Here is an 18,731-nt window from a genome sequence, read left to right as displayed (position 1 = left end):
ATATATACATATATCTTCTTTATCCAAGGAAAGTTTCACTTTAAATGTTACATTGTTTTGATAATATTTTTAACCTCTTTAAACTTTTTAATGAAAAATAACAAACTTACAAAAAGTAATCTAAAATAAATGTATACAGCTCAATGAATTTTTACAAAGTGAACACACCCATGTAACCAGCAGGGGTTTAGTTTTGAAAACAGAATGCCATATATCTTAAGCAGTACCTACCCGTCCAGGAAGAACAACTGCTTTAACCACTCTTGATAAACCAAGGTCATAAAGACAGAGAACACTCCCTTCTGCTTCTTCCAATCCAATTAACAATCCAGTTCTCTTCTGCCAAGAGAATTCTTTCACAGCTAGGACTATAGGAGGCTGTTCATTTACTCCACTGAACCTATATGCAGACAATCGCTCTCCTGTTAGAGAATTCACTACCTCAAGTTGTGGACCACAGGCCAAGCAAGCAAGTCCATTTTTCCCTAAAAGAAAGAAGAAATTTAAAATTTTGCTTATTTTAATATTGTATACAACAAAACTAAATAGCAGTAAGCTCTGTTACATATATAATCTATAACTCATTATCTTCAAATTGAAATCTAAGCATTTATAGAACAGAGTGTCCTCAAAACAGTAAAATAAATTGAACTACTGCAATAAGAATAAAATAACCATTCAGTAAAGGTACCATGCTATATGCTTAAATATGACTATGCCAAAGCCTTTGACTGTGTGGATCACAATAAACTGTGGAAAATTCTTCAAGAGATGGGAATACCAGACCACCTGACCTGCCTCTTGAGAAATCTGTATGCAGGTCACGAAGCAACAGTTAGAACTGGACATGGAACAACAGACTGGTTCCAAATAGGAAAAGGAGTACGTCAAGGCTGTATATTGTCACCCTGCTTATTTAACTTCTGTGCAGAGTACATCATGAGAAACGCTGGACTGGAAGAAACACAAGCTGGAATCAAGATTGCCAGGAGAAATATCAATAACCTCAGATATGCAGATGACACCACCCTTATGGCAGAAAGTGAAGAGGAACTAAAAAGCCTCTTGATGAACATGAAAGTGGAGAGTGGAAAAGTTGGCTCAAAGCTCAACATTCAGAAAACGAAGATCATGGCATCTGGTCCCATCACTTCACGGGAAATAAATGGGGAAACAGTGGAAACAGTGTCAGACTTTATTTTTGGGGGGCTCCAAAATCACTGCAGATGGTGACTGCAGCCATGAAATTAAAAGATGCTTACTCCTTGGAAGAAAAGTTATGACCAACCTAGATAGTATATTCAAAAGTAGAGACATTACTTTGCTGACTAAGGTCCATCTAGTCAAGGCTATGGTTTTCCAGTGGCCATGTATGGATGTGAGAGTTGGACTGTGAAGAAGGCTGAGCACCGAAGAATTGATGCATTTGAACTGTGGTGCTGGAGAAGACTCTTGAGAGTCCCTTGGACTGCAAGGAGATCCAACCAGTCCATTCTGAAGGAGATCAGCCCTGGGATTTCTTTGGAAGGAATGATGCTGAAGCTGAAGCTCCAATACTTTGGCCACCTCATGCGAAGAGCTGACTCATTGGAAAAGACTCTGATGCCGGGAGGGATTGGGGGCAGGAAGAGAAGGGGACAACCGAGGATGAGATGGCTGGATGGCATCACGGACTCGATGGACTTTAGTCTGAGTGAACTCCGGGAGATGGTGATGGACAGGGAGGCCTGGCGTGCTGTGATTCATGGGGTCACAGAGAGTTGGACACGACTGAGTGACTGAACTGAACTGATGCTTATATATATGCTTAAATTATCTTATTACTCCTTGTTATACTTCAATACAGAAATAAGGCAACTAAACTTTCATACAACTGTATGAATGACTGACTTGCCCAAAACCCATGGAGCTATGAATACCAGAGCCAAAAGTGGATCCCAAGTCTCCTTAACTCCCAAACTCATATTTTTACTACATTATACATTAAGAGTTAAACTACATGTTACAGGAGTTAGAAAAATATAACACATATTCTGTCGCTTTAAAGTTCAAAATCTAGGAGACAAGATATAACTAGTATAATAACAGGAAATACCAGAAGCCCTTTATGGCCCCTGGCAAGTCTAGTCTGGATTTTATTCTGCATGCAATGTAAAGTAACTGGATTTTAAGCAGGGCAGTGACAATCTGATTTTTGTTTTTAAATGTCAGTCCAGCTGCTAAGCAGCAAATGGAAAAAAGCTGGGGCCAAAGCAGAAGTAGGGAGATGATAACCTATGCCTGGTTGGTGGCTATGAATAAAAAAAAAGTGAACTGACTAGAGATTCATCTCAGAGGCAAAACTAAAAGGATTTGCTTGCTGATGAATAATATATAGGAAGTGAAGAATCAAGAACGAGACCCTGGAATTTCTCCTTCAACAGTTAGATGAACAATGTAACTTTTACTACTAAGTTGAGGCCTGGCCTGCTGAAGTCCATGGAGTCACAAGGAGTCGGACATGACCAAGGACACAACTGAGCGACTGAACTGAACTGAATCACGCATCTAAATAGGTGGCTGTATATCCTAGACTACAGCTGATAGAAGTTATAGTTTTAAAAAATAGCATGGCACAGGGGGGTCCAGAAAACATGGGTTCAAAGCTCATTTTTACAACTTGCTTTCTGTGTACTGGGACCAAATTACTTAACCTATTTGATTTTCAGTTACAAAGAAAAGTGCGTAATTAGAAAAACCTAGCACTCCCTCAATGAAACGTTGTTATGGTGCCTAGTATGTAACAGAAGTAGTGTTATTACCTTTAATAGTCAAGAGAACAGCTCTATAAATGGCTAAATTACTAATCTATATGTTTTACTGTCTTTCTGCTAGGAAGGGTGGCTATCACACTCATTTTTAGAGACGTCTGCAATATATTTCACTAGACTGAAATCCATAATTTAATGGTTTGGTATAATTCTCTGCTATATTACATAGTTTAAACCATGATCATTATTAAGACATTGTTCAGATTAATGTAATTAAGAAGTAAGACTTCCTGAATATATTTTATCACCTAGGGCACTATAGGCCTCCCTGGTGGCTCAGTGGTAAAGAATCCACCTATCAGTGCAGGTTTGATCTCTGGGTGGGAAAATACCCTGGGGGAGGGCATGGCAACCCACTCCAGTATTTTTGCTGGAAAAATCCATGGACAGAGGAGCTTGGTGGGCTACAGTCCATGGGGTCGCAAAGAGTCGGACGTGACTGAGCATGCACACACAGGGCACTACAATCAGCCTTTTCTACCCTTACGATTATTCAGGTACTAATCTAAACTCATCACCAGTAAAACTGCCTCATTATAAAGAAAAACCAGCCTACTTTTTAAATGCAGATACTCAATACTAAAAGGTATCAAATATATGGTATTGTAATAAAGAAAAATGAACTATAATATCCCAGGATATTCTATGAAAATGTGCTCAAGTAGGGTAGAAATTATTACATATGTAGTTGTAGATGTAATATACTTACATATAAGACCACTCTAAGCAGGTTCTGCTTTTTTTTCTTCCACATTAAAGGAGTCACAATATATGTTTACTATTATTTATCTTACACATCAAATAAGTAAATTTTCAGCAACATTATTTTACCTGCAGCAAACTTTCCACGAAGCACAGATTCTAATGTTATTTCGTCTTCTCCAAGGGCTTGAATAGTCACTTCTGGGAACTTCAGAAGACCACTAGTCACCTGCGCTGTTAGGTCTCGCATACTTCCACTGCAAATAATTTTTAAAGTAAGATTATCATGATATATTTGTCCCATAAGACATTTCACCATCTCTAGCCAGAAGGAGAAAAAGAAAAGAAAAAGAAAATGATAACATACAAAAGTAAATAAGCTGAAACCAAAATCTGATTATGAAATACATATTATGTGCTTCTAGGTCTGGGATATTCTCTAAGAAAGTATTTCCCAAACAGCCTGAGGAGAATAAAGATTCTTTAAACCAGATGTCCTAAGGATATACATGAATCCTACACAGGTTCTTTGAAGACTGGGTTCAATGTAATTAATCCTATTGTTACATTCACTCTCAAAAAGCACTTCACACACAAAACAGGATAAAAATGATATTGTTTTAGAAAGATTACCACCACAGTAAAAGAGGAGAAAGTCCAGGAAAAATGCCAAACTCACAGTAACCTCAGGAATTGAGTGTGGTATATGCCTTTAACTGGATAGAAAAAAAAAATTGTCTTTCATTTCCAGTATATAGAAGACTAGAAAGTCCTAAATGACTTTCCCACTTAAACAAGAAAAAATGATGGCTGAACTATAAAAGTATCTTTTTGAATGATTATTGGCAAATCCAAATGTAGAAACAGTAGGAATTTTGCAAGATATATAAGCGGGCTTGGATCTTGAAGGTTAGCTACTAAATATAGTCCTGGTGACCCTAATCTTGTTTTCAGCATCCTAAGGTCCAAAGGAAAATAACCTTAGGGCTAACAAAGCCAACGGAAGCTAAGGGCCTCCCCCCGAACCCCAACCCCATTAAACTCCATACGGCTGTATCATCCATCAGCATATAGGTGAGTGATAGAAACACTCTCTGTGCAGGAGAGGGAGCAGTTCATTTTGACCACAACTGAAAGTTTCTACACATGAAAAAGAAAAATCCCCTTCATACAAATTAGCAGCCAGAATTCAAAGCATGGTACTAGAAAATACTCTGGTGAAAAATATCATATAAAGTAGTCTCAGGCTGGTAATGCTCCAAGCAACCCACAGAAACTACTAAATATTTTCTGGAATCTCAGGAGTTCTCAAAGATGAAGTTTCACAGAAAATGAACTTACAGTCAAAATAACAAAACAAGGATATCATGATCAATAGCAAGCAGAATTAACCTATCAAAGACTTCATTCAGATACTGAAATAAGAGAATAAAAAATAAGTATGTTTAACAGGTTTAAAGAAACCAAAGATTTAGCTTGCTAATGAGGAATAAACTAAAAATTACAATGAAAATTGGTCAAATAGATTTGGGGAACGGGGGAAGAACTGCTGGAATGAAAAATGAAATAAGCAAAATTCAGAACTCAAGGGGGAAAAAACCTCAATGGAGCAGTGAGAATGTAGCAGCTACAAAGCAACAATATGGACCAACATCAAGGTATATTAAAAGTAGAGGAAATACACGCAGGATTACACTTACAACTGAGCTATTAGGGAGCCCTACATAAAGTTTAAAAGACTGCAAAACTAAACAAAATATTGTCTAAGAATACAAACTCATGTAGCAAAACTGAATAAAACACAGGATACCATAAACACAAAGTGAGAGGAGAGACGGGGGACTGGAATGAAGAGGAATACATAAGGGACTTCAAGTAATTAGCTTTCTTTTTCTAAAACGTGGTAGTGAGCACATAGGTATTCTTTGTACCATACTTCTTTGTTATTTACAAATATTCTTTTGTACCCACTCAACAAATAATTATTTTGTACCTACTTAAGTCAATGCTGGGCTGGAAGAAGCACAAGCTGGAATCAAGAAATATCAATAACCTCAGATATGCAGATGACACCACCCTTATGGCAGAAACTGAAGAGGAACTAAAAAGCCTCTTGATGAAAGTGAAAGAGGAGAATGAAAAAGTTGGCTTAAAGCTCAACATTCAGAAAACAAAGATCATGGCATCATGGCAAATAGATGGGGAAACAGTGGAAACAGTGTCAGACTTTTATTTTGGGGGGCTCCCAAATCACTGCAGATGGTGATTGCAGCCATGAAATTAAAAGGCGCTTACTTCTTGGAAGAAAAGTTATGACCAACCTAGACGCCATATTCAAAAGCAGAGACATTACTTTGCCAACAAAGGTCCATCTAGTCAAGACTATGGTTTTTCCAGTAGTCATGTATGGATGTGAGAGTTGGACTGTGAAGAAAGCTGAGCGCCGAAGAATTGCTGCTTTTGAACTGTGGTGTTGAAGAAGACTCTCGAGAGTCCCTTGGACTGCAAGGAGATTCAACCAGTCCATTCTAAAGGAGATCAGTCATGGGTGTTCTTTGGAAGGAATGCTGCTAAAGCTCAAACTCCAATACTTTGGCCACCTGATGTGAAGAGTTGACTCATTGGAAAAGACTCTGATGCTGGGAGGGATTGGGGGCAGGAGGAGAAGGGGACGACAGAGGATGAGATGGCTGGATGGCATCACCGACTCGATGGACGTGAGTTTGAGTGAATTCCAGGAGTTGGTGATGGACAGGGAGGCCTGGCGTGCTGCGATTCATGGGGTCGCAAAGAGTCAGACACGACTGAGCGACTGAACTGAAGTCAACAAAAACAAACTCAAAAGATAAGAAAAGCTGTAGAGAGAAAACTGTAGCACAAGAGACAGAAGTGAGTATTTAAAAGTTACAGACAATATAGGGGGAAAAGAATCTAATGTATGTTTATTCAGAATCCCCCAAAATATAATACTAACAGTAAGGAAGAGACAATATTCTAAAAGACATTTCCCAGATTTGTAGAGACAAATTCTCTGAAATCAAGAAGAGTATTAATTCTAGATCAAATAAAAATAAGTGACTTTTCAACAACAGCGGAAATCAGAAGTCTGGAATATGTTTAAAATTCTAAGCAAAAATGGTTGTCAACATATAATTTATATATCACTGAAATGATCCCCCCAAATAAATATGAAAACACATTTTTTGACAAAAACTCTAAGTTTTGCACAAACATATCCTCCTTAAACGGAATTCTAAAGGAAGGTTTCAGATAGAATAATGATCAAACACAACTTCTAAGATACAAAAAGAATGATTTGTCAAAGTAATGGTAAATAGATGAACTGTAATAATCATAATATGCTAGTAATGGACAAATAGGTCACTAAAACAGGGTAATTTAGATGCAGAACCACAAAAATTTAGATGATATTTGGATATTTCAAACCAGAGCATAAGTATGGACTATTCAATTAAAGTTACTGAGACAATCTGCTACTCATTTCCAGCGAAGAAGCTACACACTGGTAGAGCAAAGTTATACAAGTCATCCACACACATACTACTAAACACTCCTCTAATATCTACAAAATGAATAAAAGTATATGTGTATGTGAACAGAATGAAACAGTACAGAAGAAAAAAGATTAGTTTAAAAATCCATAGAATTTGAATATTCTTCAGTTTGGAAAGAAGTAAATTAAAAGGGTGAATATAGATAACCCGAGAAAAACACCAAATCAAAAAGCCTCTCATGTACTATATACACTGGACCTCCTAAATCTTCTCCAGCAGATATTCCCAACCCAGGAATTGAACAGGGGTCTCCTGCATTGCAGGAAGATTCTTTACCAACTGAGCAATCAGGAAAGCCCTGGACCTCATTAGAGTGCCATTTTCCAGGGCATTGTGCTACTTTCTTGGGAGAAAGGCATTAATGTCCAAAGGAGAGTCCCTGGCTGGAGAATGATATCAACCAGGTACAAGTCATTTTATGAGGTACAAGGTTCCCAAGCAGGGACTACACACAATTCTAACACTCAGCCCAAGCCATTCTCAGAAAATAAAATCAATACTACCAAACCAAAACCTATGGCAAAACAATAGTTAACAAACATCATTAAAAGACAGGGCTTCCCAGGTGGCTCAGTGGTAAAGAATCCACCCGCTAATGCAGGAGACGCGGATTCAATCCTTCGTTGGGAAGATCCCCTGGAGGAAGAAATGGAGAGCCACTCCAGTATTCTTGCTTGGATAATCCCATGGACAGAGGAGCCTGGAGGGCTAGAATCCATGAGGCCACAAAGAGTCACAACTCTGAGACACACAAAGAGACTGAGAGGCCGCAGAGACACAACTGAAACACTGAGCATGCGCATGCTTAAAAGCTCTTTCTTAAAAACCAAACCAAACCAAAACTATCCCCTTTAAAAAGAAATGATTGATGTGTTAAAAGAATTATCATAAATTACTAAATGCGGGAAATTACTAAGTTCCTGTTCTTTCAGCTTTTTCTTATAAAATTAATTTTCTAAAAAATAACATTTTAATTTTATTCATTTCATAAAACTATTCTGTATGTGAAATCTTTCTAAAAAGTGACATTTACAGTCTATTTCACTTCTCTATGAAATCCTCTATTGGTATATCTGGCTACAGCGATGTCTGAAATACAACATATTAGCACTATTTACTTTGAGGTGATTTGTTCTTCTCTTTATAAGTTTCGATATGGCTTCAATTTTTTTAAATGTCTTTCATTTTTATAAAATCAATAAAGAATTTAAAAAAACAAATCTAAAATAAAACTAAAACTTTGAAACTACAGGAGATATTTATATAACCTAAGATGGGAAGAAGGCGCCAATCAAACTAATATCAATATTCACTTAATCAAGAAAATGCCATTTGGGGACTTCCCTGGTGGTCCAGTGGCAGAGAGACCCCGAGCTCCCAATGCGGAGGGCCCAGGTTAAAGATTCCTGGTCTGAGAACTATATCCCACAAGCCACAACCACAGACCGAAGATCCCGAGTGCCATCACTAAGACTGAGCAGAGACAGATAAAAATTAATAAAATATCACTCTTCTTAAAAAAAGAAAAGGAAAACGCCATGCTATACCCTCTATCTCATCATCAGATCATCGTATCAGATCATCAGAAGAAAGAAATCCAGGCTTCAAATATTGTAAGACAGCAATACCACATTCCTTCCGATGTGACAGACACGACTAGCCATTCTTTCCCTATGTCGCTGCTACCAGGACACCTCAAAGTCAACGCTTCCAAAATGAAACAATCTTTCCCCCTCCTCTCTACAGATTGGTTTCTGTTCTTCTGTTTCTTCTCTGGGTTAATGATTCTATCACTACGCAGAAACTTTGAGGACTTAGTTAAAACAATGATTCTTCAAAAAAAACAAAGAAAACTTTCCCTGTCCAGGTTAAGTTACAATTCTGTTTGTTCCTGATGAACCTGGTACTTCCCCTATCACGGATGGCACTTATCACACTCTGTAACTGACTCTTTGTATCCCCAACTAGAAAATTCTTTAGGGGACAGATCCGATCTTACTTACTTTAACCCTAGTTTCACTAGAGGGGGCAAAGAATATTGACTAACTACATAATAAGTGGTTTATTTTTCCACCCTTTACCACGCAATACAAACTGTCAATAAAACCCACTCATTTTACAAATAAATAAATTTCTGCATACTAGACTATTGGTCTTTTGATCTCCAGTCTCCTGTTCTTACTGGTCATTCTATAATTGGCAAGTACTCAGCCCCACTACCAATTATTGTGAAAAGAAAAAACAGATTTGAAAAGGTTACTCAGAAAGTTAATAAAACATGAGCTACAATTTTCTATTCAGGCTATAAATGCTATTTTCTAGACAAAAGTCTAATCAACTAACTCAAAAAACATATTTGTTAGCATTAACTCAAAAAACTAAAAAAAAAGTTATGTTTGAGATTTCCCAGTCATTAAACGTGGAATTTTTTTTATCCAAAACAGATCCAAAGTATAATCAAACATAAATTAAACTATTATTACTATAACATATAGTCAGTGAAAAGTACTGTCCATTCATTAGTCTCTTATATTAACATCTTATATTTATGTGACATCCTAGGTTCAAGTTTAGATGCTGAAAGCATTGTTTTCAGAAATTGATTATATCCCTCTTCTAAACATTTTAGTACCAAAGAAAATTTTACACAAATTTAGGTAGGGTAGGCTACAATCTCATTGTTATGAGATTTCACCTCTGATGGCCTTTTATAGCCTTGATTTAAAAGAATTTAATGGTAAACTGAAGTGAATACATTTTTCCTATTAAACTTGAAACCAAAATCATTTCTCTAGAGCTAAAACCTTCAAAATCCCAAACACTCTGGGTAGCTTTACCCAAAGTATAATCAGTGGAGTGTTCATGGCCATTAAGCAAAAATGTTCCAAGATCACTGCAATTCAGTCAACATTACCCTAACAGAATTTTTAGAAGACTTTCACAAAGTGATTCTAAAACTCATGACAGGTGCACAATAATCAATTTTTTGAAAATGAAATATAATAAATGTTCGTTTCTCAGGCTGGATGTATTTTCTGTTATGCTCTTTTTAATTAAAAAAAAAACAAGTATGATGTAGAAGAAACGGCTCAGTCATAATATTCAAGAATAGAATTGTCATTTCCATTCCCAATATATTCTCCCACCTTAAAAAAACAAAGCAACAAAATATATGAACACAAGTTGTTCAGAAACAGGACAATAGGTAGCACAGAGAAGAAAAACAAGATGACCTCTAGGACTGTCCCATGTTACTGTGTATAGAGAGAATCCAGGACACAGAGCTGAGAGAGAACCCAAATAAGGCCCAAGGGTCTCCTTGAATTGAAACAGGACTGAGAACTCCAAAGGTGGCTAGAATTCACAGGGCAGAGTAACTGTAGTACAAAGGGCCACACAAAGAACTCAGGGATCTGCGGCGGGTTCCCCTGAATCTCAATATGATTAGCATTAGTATATAAGGAAAGTACCAGAGAACAAGGAATGATCCACAAAATGTTCACAGGCCCAGGTATAACTCCAGAGTGGGAAAAAAACCTAACACATGGGCACTGAGTAGAGTACTCAGAAAGGTATTGACTGCTTCAGCAGTGGGGAGAAAAATTAGGCCCTGTTTAAAGGCGGTTTTGGTCTAAAACAAGCCAGCCTCAAAAGAATAAAATTGTTCCCAAGAAACTCAACAAAGCTCAAACAAAGCTCAAGAATATATAAATGGCTGCAAAAATATCCAGTACTCAGGAAAATAAAATTCACAGTGTCCGGCATCCAATTGAAAAATGGCAAATATCCAAAGAAACAGCAAACATGACCCTTTAGTGGAAAAAAAAAATCAAAACAGACCTAGAAATCACAGAGAAGTTAGAATTACTGGATAAGAAACGTAAATCGGTTATTCTAGCTAGAGTCCCTACATCCAACAAGATAGAGCAAAGCATGAACACATTAAGGAAAGATGTGGAAGATATCAAAAGTCTAAACCAAATTCCTAGCAAAATACACTGGATGGGATTAACAGATTAGACACAGAAAGTATTAGTTAACTTAACACCCATAGTGGAAACTAAAATGAGGCACAGTAAGAAAAAAGGACTGGGGTGAGGACAGAAAGGAGAGACCATCAGTGAGCTATGAGACAATCTGAGTGACCTAATACATGTATTAGGAATCGCCAAAAGGAGAAGACGGCAATATCTGGAAAACTAATGGCCAAATTCTTCCTCAATTTGATGAAAACTATGACCTACAAGACCATCTAGAACTAACAAGAAAAAAAGATGTCCTTTATATCATAAGGGACTGGAATGCAAAAGCAGGAAGTAAAGAGATACCTGGAGTAACAGGCAAGTTTGGCCTTGGAGTACAAAAATGAAGCAGGGCAAAGGCTAACAGAGTTTTGCCAAGAGAACTCACTGGTCATAGCAAACATCCTCTTCGAACAACACAAGAGACAACTTTACACACAGACATCACCAGATGGTCAATACTGAAATCAGACTGATCATATTATCTGCAGCAGAAGATGGAGAAGCTATATAGTGTCAGCAAAAACAAGACTGGGAGCTAACTGTGGCTCAGATTATGAACTCCTTATTGCAAAATTCAGACTTAAATTGAAGAAAGTAGGGAAAACCACTAGAACATTCAGGTATGACCAAAATCAAATCCCTTACCATCATACAGTGGAAGTGACAAATAGATTCAAGGGACTAGATCTGATAGACTGAGTGCCTGAAGAACTACGGATGGAGGTTTGTGACACCATATAGGAGGTGGTGATCAAGACCATCCACAAGAAAAAAAAATGCAAAAAGGCAAAATGGTTGTCTGAGGAGGCTTTACAGATAGCTGAGAAAAGAAGAGATGCAAAACGCAAAGGAGAAAAGGAAAGATATACCCATCTGAATGAAGAGTTCCAGAGAATAGCAAGGAGAGATAAGAAAGCCTTCCTTGGTGATCAATGCAAAGAAATAGAGGAAAACAAAACAATGGGAAAGAATAGAGCTCTTTTCACGGAGAAGGCACTGGCAATTCACTCCAGTACTCTTGCCTGGACACTCCCATGGACACAGGAGCCTGGTAGGCTGCAGTCCATGGGATCGCTGGGAGTCAGACACGACTGAGCGACTTCACTTTCATCCACTGGAGAAGGATATGGCAACCTACTCCAGTCTTCTTGCCTGTAGAATCCCAGGGACGGAGGAGCCTGGTGGGCTGCCGTCTATGGGGTCGCACGGAGTCGGACACGACTGAAGCGACTTAGCAGCAGTAGCAGAGCTCTCTTCAAGAAAATCAGAGATACCAACAGAATATTTCATGCGAAGATCGGCACAATAAAGGACAGAAACAGTATGTACCTAACAGAAGCAGAAGATCTGAAGAGGTGACAAGAATACACAGAAGAACTATACAAAAAAAGATCTCAATGACCAAGATAACCACGATGGTATGATCACTCACCTAGAGCTAGACACCCTGGAATGCAGTCAAGTGGGCCTTAGGAAGCATCACTACAAACAAAGCTAACGGAGGTGATGAATTCCAGTTGAGCTATTTCAAATCCTGAAAGACAGTGCTGTGAAAGTGCTTCACTCATATGACAACAAGTTTGAAAAACTCAGCAGCGACCACAGGACTGGAAAAGGTCAGTTTTCATTCCAATCCCAAAGAAAGGCCATGCCAAAGAATGTTCAAACTACCACACAATTGCACCCATCTCACATGCTAGCCAAGTGATGCTCAAAATTCTCCAAGCGAGGCTTCAACGGTACATGATCCGTGAACTTCCAGATGTTCAAGCTGGATTTAGAAAAGCCAGAGCACCCAGAGATCAAATTGCCAACATCCACTGGATCATGGAAAAAGCAAGAGAGTTTCAGAAAAACATCTATTTCTGCTTTATTGACTACACCAAAGCCTTTGACTGTGTGGATCACAATAAACTGTGGCTAATAAAGAGATGAGAATACCAAACCACCTTACCTGCCTCCTGAGAAATCTGTATGCAGGTCAAGATGCAACAGTTAGGACCAGACATAGAACAACAGACTGGTTCCAAATTGGGAAAGCAGTACATCAAGGTTGTATAATGTCACCCTGCTTATTTAACTCAAATGCAGAGTATACCATGTGAACTGCCAGGCTGGATGAAGCACAAGCTGGAAACAAAATTGCCAGGAGAAATATCAACAACCTCAGACATGCAAATAACACCACTCTATGGTAGAAAGCAAAAAGGAACTAAAGAGCCTCTTGATGAAAGTTAAAGAGGACACTGAAAAAGCTGGCTCAAAACTCAACATTCAGAAAACTAAGAATATGGCATCCAGTCCCATTACTTCATGGCAAGCAAATAGGGAAACAATGGAAACAGTGACAGACTTTATTTTCTTGGGCTCCAAGATCACTGCAGAAGGAACGCTTGCTCCTTGGAGGAAAAGCTATGACAAAACTGCTGCTGCTAAGTCACTTCAGTCGTGTCCGACTCTGTGCGACCCCATAGATGGCAGCCCACCAGGCTCCTCTGCCCATGGGATTTTCCAGGCAAGAGTACTGGAGTGGGGTGCCATTGCCTTTTCCGATGTCAAACCTAGACAGCATATTAAAAAGCAAAGACATTACTTTGCCAATAAAGTCCATCTAGTTAAAGCTATGTTTTTTTCCAGTAGTCATGTATGGATGTGAGAGTTGGACCACAAAGAAAGCTGAGCACCAAAGAATTGATGCTTTTGAACTGTGGTGTTGGAGAAGACTCTTGACAGTCCTGTGGACTGCAAGGAGATCAAACCAGTCAATCCTAAAGGAAATCAGTCCTGAATATTCATTGGAAGGCTTATGCTGAAGCTGAAGCTGCAATATTCTGGCCACCTGATGCAAACAACTCACTCATTAGAAAAGACCCTGATGCTGGGAAAGATTGAGGGCAGGAGAAGGGGATGACAGAGGACTAGATGTTTGGTTGGAATCACTGACTCAATGGACATGAGTTTGAGCAAATTCTGGGAGTTGGTGATGGACAGGGAAGCCTGGCATGCTGCAGTCCATGGGGTTCACAAAGAGTCAGACATGACTGAGAAACTGAACTCAACAAAGCAACAAATCAAAAAGGTCAGTAAACCTCCAGCACGTGAAACATGAGGAATCTGCACCAAGATACATCCTAATCAGGGGACAAAGAAAAAAATCTTAAAGTAGCACACTGCAGAGGAACAAAGATAATTCAAAGAAGTCTCACTGAAAACACTGCAAGCAAGGAACAGTGGAGTAATGTATTTTAAGTTGTGAAAAAAGCAAGTTGTGAACCTAGAATTCTATATCCAGTGAAACTATCTTTTAAAAATGAAGGTAAAATAAAGACCTTTTGGACATAGGTGCATTGAGGAGATCATCACCAGCAGATCTGCACCACAAGGAATGTTAAAAGAATTCTTTCAGACAGAAACTGGTATCTACGTAAAAAAAATACAGACAACCAAAACCGTCAAAACACTTTTTTCCCTTATTTTTAAATCTCTTTAAAAGACAATCATCAAAAAAGATAACAAAAGACAATCATCTATTTAAAGCAGGAGTTCATAACATATTTATAATACAAGGGAAACAAACGACAAAACAGCAGAAAGGTCTGGAGAGGAACATATTGCTACAAGGTTCTTATACTATAAATACTATACTGATTAAAGACAGACTGTAATAATTTAAAGATGTACACTAGAAACCTTAAAATAACCACTGAACACACACACACACGGAAATAAGTATAAGCCAATGAAAGATAAAATATCCTTATAAAAGTAAAACCCAAAAGATAATATAAAAAGAGAAAGAACAAATGGCTGAGTGGGAAAAGAATCTGAAATAGACACATGTATAACTGGATCACTTTGCTGTACACCTGAAACTAACACAACATTGTTAATCAACTCTGAGCGCGTGAAAGTCGCTCAGTCCTGTCCGACTCTTTGCGACCCCATGGAGTGACTTAGCGGCAGCAAGCCATTCCCTTCTCCAGGTGATTTTCCCTACCCAGGGATCGAACTCAGGTCTCCCGCAGAGCAGGCAGATTCTTTACCATCTGAGCCACAAGGGAAGCAATCAACTATATCCCAATATATTAAAAAAAGAAAAGAAAAATGATACAAAAAAATAGGAAGACAGTAGACTGAAACCTACCATATTACATCACTAGTTACAATAACAAAATGACATTAATATTCTAGTTAAAAAGCAAAGACCAGTCAGATTGGATAAAAAAATAAGACCAAGTTTAAATAAAAAGCCTGCTGCTGCTGCTGAGTCACTTTAGTCATGTCCAACTCTGTGCGACCCCATAGACGACAGCCCACTAGGCTCCCCTGTCCCTGGGATTCTCCAGGCAAGAACACTGGAGTGGGTTGCCATTTCCTTCTCCAATGCATGAAAGTGAAAAGGGAAAGTGAAGTCGCTCAGTAGTATTCGACTCTTAGAGACCCCATGGACTGCAGCCTACCAGGCTCCTGCGTCCACAGGCTTTTCCAGGCAAGAGTACTGGAGTGGGGTGCCATTGCCTTCTCCAAAATAAAAAGCCTAGATAGGTTAAAAGTAAATAATGGAAGATGAATCATGCTAACATTAATGGAAAAAAAAAAAACAGAAGCAACTTATTAACACCAAAGTAGAATTCAGAGCAAAAAATATTATCAGGAATAAAGAGGGTCATTTCCTGACAACAAAGTGGTCAATTGTGACACAAAAGGAGTTCAAAAAAATGTTCACTGAAAGAAAAAGTTTTCCAAATTCAGAAGTTAGCCTTTGAATTGGTGATGGGCCTCTATGAGGGCTCAGTGGTAAAGAATCGACCTGTATGTAACACAGGAGATACGAGGAGACGTGGGTTCAATGCCTGGGTTGGGAAGATTCCCTGGAAAAGTAAATGACAACCCACCCCAGCATTCTTGCCTGGAAAATTCCACGGACAGAGGAGCCTGGCAGGCTACAGTCCGTGGGGTTGAATGAGTCGGACACAACTGAGCACACAAGCATTTTGAAAATACAGGGCAAAAACTGGTTTCTGGCTTCAGGACCTTTCAGATACTGAATTTACAGTGTGAATTTTTAACATTTTAAGTACACTAAAGAGAACTTCTAAAAAGTATATTAGGAAGAACATCTTATATAAAGACATCTATGTCTACATCTGTATGTATATCTATCTATATACATATCTTCACAAAAACACATCAAGCAGCCACGTTCAGTACTGTACAAAATCAGGTAGAATCCTAGCCTTGATGACATAATTGCCAACCTCTAAAAAGTACTTACAAACTTCTAAAAAACTTCTAAAAAGTACTTTACAAACTTTCAACTTCTTCCAAGTTCCAGATAAGCAGAGCAGGAACATTGCCTAATGTCAATGAAAATTTTATTTTCTCGATAAAGCACAGATGGATTGTCACTCCCTTCTCAAAAACCTCCAATGACTCCTCTACTGCATATAAAGACTAACATCTTCAGCCACAGGTAATCAAAGTCCTCCACAATCTGGCATTTATCTTCACAGGTTTGTCTCCCCAAGGCCCTTCCTTCACTGGCATATTCATTCTTCTGTTTATGCAGTTCCTTCCTCCATCTCCATCTGCCAAAGCCCCACACATCATTTAAGAACTAGATTCCCAGTGTGGTCTGGGTAAATCAATCCGTTCCTATTTAATCTCATTTCTGAGCTCATTCCTTTCCACATTTATGTTAGCAATCCTAAAAATGATTTTTGAAATCCACTATTCATATTTGTCAGTCTTCCCCAGAACACTATGAATTCCCAAAAAGCAAAAATCCTATCTTATTCCTGTAAATTCCAGAGGGTCACAATGCCTTACAACAGGTCTTAAACATGTCATAAATTACGATGGTAAGATACTAGCAAGGCAAGAATTGACATGTTGAATAACAAAATCAATTTAAAAAAACTCAATATTCTTGAAACCCAACGAGAAAACAACCCAATTAAAAAATGGCCAAAGATATTAACAGCCACTTCATTAGCGAAGATATACAGATAGCAAATAGGCACGTGAAAAGATGTCCCACATCTTATGTCATCAGGAAGATGCATATTCAAACAACGATGTACTGCTACATACTTAGAATGACCAAAATCCAGTCACTGACAACAGCTAAACACTGGTGGCAATGTGGAGTAACAGGAATTCTCAGTCACTGATGCTGGGAGTGCAAACTGGTCCAATGCCACTTTGGAAGACAACTGGGCAGTTTCTTACAAAACTAAACATATTCTTACTGTAAGATCCAGCGATCATGCTCCCTGATATTTACCCAAAGGAGTTAGGTAAAACTTACCTAAAACACAAAAACCTGCACATGGATATTTTTATTAATAATTGTCAAAACCTGGAAATAATCAAAATGTACTTCAGTAGGTGAATGGATAAATAGTGGTACATCCAAACAACGGAATATTATGCAGGGCTGAAAAGAAATGAGTTATCAAGTAAAGAAAAGACTTGGAAAAAGCTTTAATTTGAATTATAAAGTGAAGAAAGTCCATCTGAAAAGGCTACACAGTGCCTGATTCCAATTACAGGACAATTCTGAAAAAGGTAAAACTATGGAGACAAAAAGATCAGTGGTTGCCAGGGGTTAACAGAGAGGGAGGGAAAGACGGGAGCACAGAGGATTTCTAGGGTGGTGAAAACTACTCTGAATGATACTATAATGGTAGATACATGCCATTATACATTTCCAAACCCAGACAATTTACACCAACAAGGATGAAGAGTAAGGTAAACTAGGGACTTTGGGTGATGATGTGTTAATTCAGGTTCATCAATTGTAACAAATGTTCCAGTCTACTACCGGATGCTGATAATGGGGAAATGTATGCATGAATCGGAGCAGGGAAAGCAAATACTGGAAATCTCTGTGCCTTCCACTTAAAACTGCTTTAAAAAACAAAGTGTATTAAAAAGAAGAAACTCAATATTGGATCTAACTTACTTTTAAGTAAATAAACATTGTTTCAATATTAGGAAGCAAAGCAAACTCTGCAAAGGTACTGGGAAGGATACTGACACAATACCAAAAGTCAGCTATGTGAAATACATTCATCCTAGAAAGCTCCTGAGCTCCACCACAGAAAATAAAATAAAACTTTAAACTAGTTGTTCAACAACTGTATTGCAGCATATACTGAGCAAACATTTCTACAAAACGTTCTGCATGCATTTTTACTTTTTTAAAAAAGACTAAAAATTATGATATAAATGTTAACTATCCACGGATCCAGAAACTTCCAGTCTTTCAGTAGCTGTTCTTTCAAACTTAGACAATTATCAAACACCAACTACTTTTGAAATATTGCGTTGGGGAGGCAATACAAAGGCACAAAGATGACCTATTTCCTGACCTCAAGGAGTTTACATTCTAGGAGATACATAATAAACCATGAAAATAAATCCTGCAATAAAGGTATATGCTCTGTGAGATCCCAGGGAAGAAGTGGGATACAGAGGAATGAAAGTATATAGAAAAGATGGCATTTAAGCGAAGGAGGATTTGAAAGGTGAAAATGGCGCTAGTGCCAATGCGGGAGACATAAGACATAACCCCAGGTTCGATCCCCGGGTTAGGAAGAGCCGCCTGGAGGAAA

At 38.3% G+C, this 18,731-nt stretch overlaps 1 protein-coding gene across 7 annotated transcripts in view; it reads right to left on the bottom strand.

Moving 5' to 3' along the window:
• The window catches only part of AHCTF1 (AT-hook containing transcription factor 1), an 89,873-nt gene that overhangs the window by 68,994 nt on the left and 2,148 nt on the right, over positions 1-18,731 (bottom strand). For all 7 annotated transcript variants that reach the window (XM_060396381.1, XM_060396382.1, XM_015099182.4 and 4 more), the window contains exons 2-3: positions 3,642-3,769; positions 232-485 (exon numbers count right to left, since the gene is read on the bottom strand). In XM_060396381.1, coding sequence (XP_060252364.1) covers positions 232-485; positions 3,642-3,762 — 375 coding nt within the window. In that variant the 5' untranslated portion in view covers positions 3,763-3,769. The remainder of the gene's footprint in view (positions 1-231; positions 486-3,641; positions 3,770-18,731) is intronic.

This window comes from Ovis aries, chromosome 12 (assembly GCF_016772045.2).
Source record: "Ovis aries strain OAR_USU_Benz2616 breed Rambouillet chromosome 12, ARS-UI_Ramb_v3.0, whole genome shotgun sequence".
Taxonomy (NCBI): domain Eukaryota; kingdom Metazoa; phylum Chordata; class Mammalia; order Artiodactyla; family Bovidae; genus Ovis; species Ovis aries.
Note: the sequence above shows the minus strand (reverse complement) of the source record. Positions and strands in the feature narration are given on the sequence as shown.